Source organism: Mus caroli, chromosome 6 (assembly GCF_900094665.2).
Source record: "Mus caroli chromosome 6, CAROLI_EIJ_v1.1, whole genome shotgun sequence".
Taxonomy (NCBI): domain Eukaryota; kingdom Metazoa; phylum Chordata; class Mammalia; order Rodentia; family Muridae; genus Mus; species Mus caroli.
The window spans coordinates 114,837,093-114,845,535 of record NC_034575.1 but is presented as its reverse complement, the minus strand read 5'-3'; the positions used below and the strand labels follow the sequence as shown (position 1 = coordinate 114,845,535).

At 40.0% G+C, this 8,443-nt stretch overlaps 1 protein-coding gene across 1 annotated transcript in view; it reads left to right on the top strand.

Annotated features, from left to right (window-relative positions):
- Erc1 (ELKS/RAB6-interacting/CAST family member 1) overlaps nucleotides 1–8,443 on the top strand; it is a 277,665-nt gene that overhangs the window by 45,058 nt on the left and 224,164 nt on the right. Inside the window, exon 3 of the mRNA XM_029478247.1 lies at nucleotides 7,169–7,585. Within this exon, the coding sequence (XP_029334107.1) occupies nucleotides 7,169–7,585 (417 nt within the window). The remainder of the gene's footprint in view (nucleotides 1–7,168; nucleotides 7,586–8,443) is intronic.

Sequence of the window (8,443 nt, the reverse complement as noted above, 5' to 3'; positions counted from 1 at the left end):
AAAAAAAAAAAAAAAAGAAAATAAGAGTCTGCTTCTGACAGGGTTTGCCTTGCTCACTGGCTAGCACTAGCAATAGGAAACACATTTAGCTTATGGAATGTTCACCTAGTTGTAATGAATGTGTCTTGACCAGAGAACAGCTTGATTACTGAGGAATTGATTTTGAAGTCTTCAGAAGGGTGTGTCTTTCAAGAACACTGAGAAGAATATTGATCTGTGCTTGTTAGAAGAACGTTGTTTCCTTTGTTTTATAAGCACAATTGTGTCATCTTCAGGAAGCAGCTGATGCATTTAGCAGTGTTGCTTTTCCATTTGCCAAGTCGATAATACAGTAATGAGTAGAACATACTTTCTCTTTGTAAAGTAATATATACATAGAATATAGAAAAAGTTTAACTCCAATATTTCTCTGATGCAGATGTGTGTATATGTGCATGAGAGCATGTGTGTGCATGCACACACATTGTATGTACGAACACACAGTATACAATATACTTTGTAATGCGAGGGATCAGCAGGGCATTAGGTATGCTAAGCAAGTGTTCTGCCACCCAGTTGCCTTCTCAGCAGCACATTCTTTTATATTAATAAAACAAAACAAAACAATAACAGGCGGCTGGCGTGATTGCTTATTGTTAAGAATGTATTGCCTTTCAGAGGACCTGAGTTGTCTTCCCAACACTCAGGTTATTGGCTCATAGCCCTCTGTAGCTCCAGGGGAGCCTATCCTTCTGGCTTCTGTGGGCATCAACAGTCGTGTGCACACATGTACACACATACACTTTTAGCCACCTTCTATTGTTGCTATTAATATTTTTCTTATGTAATATTTCTGTGGCTATTTTGGTTAGTGTATTTTGCATCTCTATACTTTCTATAACAGATAATTGTTAAAAAGTTAAATGTATTTGACAAAGATGACCTGAAGGAATTAGAGAGCCAGAATTTATTATATACATTGTGTATTCTTTAAAAGTTTAACATCTATATGACTTTTAGTTTGTAATGAGAGGAAAAGTTATGAAAACAAGCCTCTAAGTTGTTTTAGTAACTGCTTTATTTTAGAAGGAGAAACAGCATGTCTAAAATACAGTTCTTGCTTTCTTAAGGTGTTACAGCTGTGCTTATAAAACCAAAGGGGTTGGGCTAGGGTGCATCTCAGTTGTGGAGTGTTTGCCTAGCGTATACAAGGTTTTGTGCATACAGCACTGCAGGAGTGGGGGAGTACATGCGCCTGTATGCATGGGTGTGGGTTCAGTGGTCCTCACCTCCCCCCCACCCCCCCGCGCGCCCCCCCCCCCCCCCCCCCCCCCCCCGCCCCCAATCACTTTGATTCAGCCTCTTCCTCCTTGAGAAGAAATAGACCCTAGTACCATAGACATCTACTTTATGGAATGAATTCTGTTTCTTTTGTGCATCTGAATGTCCTTTCTCCTCTTCCCTCCTCTTCCCCCCTTTCCTTCCCCTCCCCCTCTCCTCTTTCTCTTCTTTTTAGTTACTTAAGTGCTTATCTATTATTATGAAAACAAGCCTCTAAGTTTTAGACATATGGAATGAATTCTGTTTTTTGTTCTAATGGTTGGCTTGTTGAATTGTTTTCATAGTATTAGATTAATTATTATAAGTTTATGGTTTTTATTAATTGCTTATTGGTGATTGGAAGAAAAACTAACAAATATGTCTATTTTTGACAAGCTAACTTTTAAAACAGTTTTTTTTTCTTCAGTGCTAAATAACAAAATTTTCTTAATTATTTTAATGAATTCTTTTATCTACTTAAAGAACGATATAAATGTTTTTATGAAACATGTGGAAAAGAGTTTTAGATATATCTTGTGTGTGTGTGTGTGTGTGTGTGTGTGTGTGTGTATGTATCTATTGTATGTGTGTGCATGTACAATTGCATGTGCTCTTGCTCATATATGTGGAGGCCACAAGGAAGCTTTTGGATATCTTCCTTTATCACTTTGTGCCATGTTGGCCTGAGACAGGAACTGCCATTTAGCTGGTGTGTTGGCCTGTCAGCTCCCAGGATCTGCTTCGTATTGTCTCCCTTCCCATTTCACTGCTGGGATTACAGGCATTGGGCTACTCTGTCCAGCTTGTCTATGGCTGCTAGGGATTTGAACTCAGTCCTCTTGCTTGCACAGCAAGTACTCTTACGTTCTGAACCAAAAGACATATTTCCAAAGACATATTTTATTTTATGTTTGCCATTGAAGTTATTGACAAATTATGTTCAGATATTAATATGACAGTGATTTACTTTCCAGAAAAAAATTTGTGCTTTTCTCTATAAAAGCTACAATTGCTACTATTTTGATCCCCAAGAATGTGTTAATTTTTTTCCTTTCTAACACAAATATAATTAGTATTTTACAAGATATATGTGCTGGCTAGTTTTATGTGACCTTGACACAGCTAAAGTCATTTTGGAAGCGGGAACCTCAATTTAGAAAAATGTCTTCAGTAGATTGCATTTGGACAAGCCTGTGGTGCATTGTCTTCATCGATGTGGGAAGGCCTAGCTTGTGGTGGGCAGTACCACTCCTGGCCTGGTGGTCTTGGGTGCTATAAGGCATACTGAGCAAAGTGAGGAATAAGCCAATAAGCAGCCCTCCTCCAAGGCCTCTGCATCAGCTCTAGCCTCCAGCTTCCTGCCCTGACTTTCCTCAGTGGTGTACTGTGATATGGAACTGTAAGCTAAAATAAACCCTTTCCTCTCCTCTTGCGTGTGTCCGACTCGACCAGCAAGAACAATGCTGCAACAGGATTCTTCTGCACACGTTTATTGGGAGAGCTTGATTGTAGAGGCAAATAGACCCGGAGCCCAGAACTGGTGCTGCTTATATAGGCCTAGGAGAGGCGTGTCTCACACCCGGATTGGTTATGCACTATGCCTCATTTGCATGTTCCTCATCTGATTGGCTACTCTCTCTCAGTATCTCACAGTACCTCATTATCATACCTCATTTGCATGTCTCACATCTGATTGGTTATTCTCTCAGTACCTCATTATCATACCTCATTTGCATGTCTCACATCTGATTGGTTATTCTCTCAGTACTTTGCAGAGCCTCATTATCATGCCCGGGCCAGGCAGTGTTTTGGCAAAAAACTTTACTGCATAAGTAAGCATTGGTCNTTTGCTCAAACTTATGCGTGGTGGCCAGCAGAAGCCTGCGCCACTCTGCAACGGCACATGCGGCTTCCCACACTCCCCAAGTTGATTTTGATCTTGGTGCTTTATCGCAGACATAGAAATCCTAAGGCTGTGCATGAATGTTTACCACACATCACAACACTTGATCCTGAGAGTACTGTCATGGTTTACAAAGAAATTAAGATAGTTGTACTAGTTATGTTTCTCATTGTTGTGACCAAGTATCTGATAAGAAGCAATGTAAAGGGAGAGGACTTCTTTTGCCTATTGTTTTAAGATTTCTCTATCATGAAAGGCATAGCCTTTCATGTGGTCAGTATCTTTTTATTTTTACTAGGCTTCTCTTTTCTCTTAATTACACCTTAAAGACAGCCTATTTAATAAAGGGTGCTGGCATATGGGATATCCACATGCAGAAGAATTAGATATATCATCTCTTACTGTATAAAAATACATTCAAATTTGATCAGGGGTCTTAATTTGAAACCTGAGATGGGCCAGGCCTATGGGTATATACTTTTAATCCAGTACTCAGAAGATAGAGGCAAGTGGATCTTGAATGAGTTTGAGTCTAGCCTGGACTACATACAGAGTTCCAGGCCAGGCAGAGCAACACAATGAGACCCTGACTCAAAAATAAAAAGGAACAAAAAAAATTCAAACCTAAAATGGTGTTGCTACTAAAGGAAAATATAGGGAAGACACTTTTGGAAATAGCTATAGGCAAAATTTTTCTGAATATAGAACCCTAGTGGCAAAGGAAATAGCCAGCCTAAGAATTGACAAAATTGCAGAGCTTTATCATAGTAAAAAAACAGTCAAAACGAACAGACAGTCCATAAAATAGGAGAAGAATCTTTATAGTTACCACAAACAAGACATAAAAATTAGACTATATAAAGAGGTACAAATCCCCTCTGTCAATCAGTAAATAAACTAGTGACTGACTAGACAGTTCTTAGAAGGAGAAATACAGCTGACCAATAAATATCTTTGAAAGTGCCCATCACTTTTCATCTTTAGGGAAATGCAGATTTTAACTCCTTGAGATTCTGTCTCACACCACTCAGAATGACTGTCATCAAGAAAACAGTTACAACAAATGCTGACAACAGTGTGGGAAATGGAACCCTTCACTTATCACTGTGAAAACTGGTATAATCAGAGCTTTCCCAAAGAACTTCAAGTAGAACTGTGCCATGTGTCCTTCCTCTACTGCTCCTGGGCATATACCTAAAGACTACAACCTACCACGGAAATACTTGGACATTATGTTTGTTGTTGGTCTGTTCATAGTGAGAAGGAAATGGATTCAGCTTAGGTATCCATCAAGAAATGAATAAAGAAAATATGGTGCATATATGTACAATAATACTCTTTTATTCATCTGTAAAAAAAAGTGAAATTTTCAGAAAAATTGACAAAACTGTGAGAAAACCCAGGCCGAGAAAGAGAAATACCCCGTGTTCTCTTTCATATGCTGAGTCTAGCTTCTAAATGTTAAGTGTAAACATGTAGGTGGAGTGAGTGTGGAAGAGGCCAGGAAGCTAGAAAGGGCTGGCCCACAGAATGAGGACAACAGGAATCTGTAAGGAAGGAATGTGGGGAGTGAAGTAGAGCAAGTGTTCTATGAAAGGGGAAGTCGGGGTGGGGTAGTGGGTGCAGAAGATGGGATTGAGGCGTGGGTTGGGGCTGGGCAGGGGCATCACCCCAAGAGAAGTAGGTATGTAAATGCACTAAGGGAAGTTAGTAGTTTGTAAGTTAATTTTAAAAAAGATGATGTAAAAAAATTTTTTTAGAGGATTTGTTTCTGTGTAGACAAATATAGTTTTCTCTGTTGATGTTTTTAAAATTTTACTTTATTGTGTAGGCATGTTCACAGGCAGTAGTATGTGCTCTCAATTACTGAGCCATCTCTCCAGCCCAGTATGTTGATCATATATTTGCTAATATTATGTGTGCTAGTATTGTGAACACTCACACACACACACACACACACACACACACACACACACACCTCTTTAAAAGCCATCACATGTGGCCTCCTAGACAGCTCAGTGGGGAAAGGGTTAAGGTACCTGCTGCCAAGCGTGATGGTGCTGAGTTTAATTTCCAGATCCATGTGGTAAAAGGAGAGAATCGATTCTTGAAAGTTGTCTTCTGCTGGGCAGTGGTGGCCCACGCCTTTAATCCCAGCAGTTGGGAGGCAGAGGCAGGTGGATTTCTGAGTTTGAGGCCAGCCTGGTCTACAAAGTGAGTTTCAGGACAGCCAGGGCTATACAGAGAAACCCTGTCTTGAAAAACAACAACAAAAGAAATCTGTCTTCTGACTTCCATGCTTGTACCATGGATACATGCTTGTGCTTCCCTTCCCCCCTTTTCTCTCTCACACACAGAGTAAATAAAAATATAAAAATCATAAGTAGTGCTAAGTGCAAAATGACATAATTGGAAAGATTTGTGGCACACACAGAAAGTGAATGTTTATCTTGCTAATAAACATAAAGACTCACCCCCTCCCCCATTGGATACTCACATCTTTACTTATTTTATTTATGTGAGTGCATTGTAGCTGTCTTCAGACACACCAGAAGAGGCAGCAGATCTCATTATAGATGGCTGTGAGCCACCATGTGGTTGCTGGGAATTGAACTCAGGACCTCAGGAAGAAGAGTCAGTGCTCTTAACCACTGAGCCATTTCTCTAGCCCGGATACTCACNTCTTAGTTACTTTTTGGTTGCTATGGTAAAATACCCCAACAGTAGCAATTTAAAAAAAGGACGGGGGTTATTTAGTCTTCCACTTTGGGGTGTAGTAGATTGTGGGGAGGGAAGGCAAGACAGCAGCGGGGGCTTGAAACAGCTGGTCAGGTTGTTCCCACAGTTGGACAGCAGAGAGAGATGAATATNTGTGCTGGGCTAGCCTTCTTTTTGTGGAGTCTAGAATTCAAGTCCAAGGATGGTGCTTCTCACTTCTAGTTTTGGGTCTTTTTTCCTCAGCTAACCTCATCATCATAATCCTTCACTGGTGTGCTGATGTTTTGCCTCCTTGGTGATTCCAAGATCATTTGAAGTTGACTGTTAACATAACCTCCACTTGNCAATAAAATTTAAATGATTAGTACACGGGCCAGATGTATACAAGAATATCATTCACAGAATCAAAGAATATAATGTTACTTTGCCAGGGATTGAGNAAAGGAACTAAGGAAGCTACTTACTAGTATCCATGAATTCTCAGTGAAGCAAAAGTGAACTGTAGAGATAGACCCAGTACAGCATTGTCCCCGCAGTCAACAATAGCATTCTAGACCTTAAAATTCTTCTGAAGATAGAGTTTATATTAAGTGGTTCTGCTTTTTGAGTAGTATGTGTCACTTGGCTTCAAACTTGAGATACTCCTGCCTCACTCTTTAAAATGATATTATAGGCATATACTATTATACCCGGTTTTGGTGTTTGTGTGTGTGTGTTCATGAATTCGTATGTATGTATGTGTGTGTGTGTATATATATATATATATATATATATATATATATATATATGAAGGTTAAATTGTAGCTAAAAAGTTACGTATAACCACTTACTAAATACTAGTACTTGCTAATTAATGTTTATAATAATTAAAAGTCATTTTGTTTTTTGATAGACTTTTATGTTTTAGAATTTTGTTTTTTACTCCTGCTGATATAGAGTCTTCTCACTCCCTTTAAGATAACTTCCATTACATTTTGAGATGTCTAGATTTTCTTGCGGCTTATAAAAGTAAAGGACTGCCATACTTCTTTTCCTGAGTTGGGGGAATAAGCACAAATTAAGTTACTGACAATTACAGATTATTACCATAGTTTTAAAACTTGAATTTAAAGAGAATAAGATGAATCTTTATTTCTGAGGATATTTCTGAGAATCCTTACAGCTATTTTTAGCTGCTTGCAAGCTGCTCTGTCTTTGCTAATTGAGGGGGAAGGCTGATTTTGGTTTTTCTTTTTGTGTTGTTCTCAGCACATGCAGATGACAATCCAGGCTCTCCAGGATGAGCTGCGGATTCAGAGGGACTTGAATCAGCTGTTTCAGCAAGATAGCAGCAGTAGGACTGGGGAGCCTTGCGTGGCAGAGCTCACGGAGGAGAACTTCCAGAGGCTGCATGCTGAGCACGAGAGGCAAGCCAAAGAGCTGTTTCTTCTGCGGAAGACCCTGGAGGAAATGGAGCTGAGGATTGAGACTCAGAAGCAGACCCTAAATGCTCGGGATGAGTCCATCAAGAAGCTGCTGGAGATGCTCCAGAGCAAAGGACTTTCTGCCAAAGCTACAGAGGAAGACCACGAGAGAACGCGACGGCTGGCAGAGGCGGAAATGCACGTCCACCACCTCGAGAGTCTTTTGGAGCAGAAGGAAAAAGAGAATAATATGTTGAGAGAGGTGAGTGACTACCTTTTTAGTTCCTGATTGTCTTTTTTCCCTTACTAATCAGAATCTTGCCCTAGATAAATTTATGTGCTCTGCTGTGCTGCTGGGTAGGAATTTTGTCTCTTGTGTTTCAGCACATGAGTGATTTCCTTTTGATTTTTTTTTTCTTGAACAGAATGACATCACCTGGCATATATGTTACTCAATAGCATCCTCACCCTGTCACCCTGCATGAGATTCTTAGGTTCCTGAGTGACTGAGGGGATACAGGATTGTTTCAGTTTGTACTTGCTTCTGTTTGTTCGTAGAGACAGAACAGCAAAACCAGAGTCAGGGTAACAGTTAACTGGTGCTCAATTACAAACTACTAGTAACCAGTCACCTCTGCTCACCTATGCCTGCAACACTCAAGCAGTAATGGATGTCTCCTCTGGTTTCCCTGGAAACGGTTGTCATGTTGTGAAAGATATGTGTTAAAAATCAAGGCGTGTAGCCAGAAGGAGTTATGTAGAGACACATGATTTTATATGAAAGACTCAAACTGGCCTGTGTTAAGATTAGACCTCACTTTCTGTGGCAGTGACATTTTAAGAAAGCATTAAGGAAGAATTCATCTTACCTTGAGCTAATNTAGAAGCTGTAATACATTTTACATGTCTGATTTCTTAGGGTTTCTATTGCAGTTATAAAGCACTGTCTTAGTCAGGGTTTCTATTCCTGGAAAAAACACCATGACCAAGAAGCAAGTTGGGGACGAAAGGGTTTAGTCAGCTTACACTTACACATTGCTGTTCATCACCAAGGAAGTCAGGACCGGAACTCAAGCAGGTCAGGAAGCAGGAGCTGATGCAGAAGCCATGGAGGGATGTT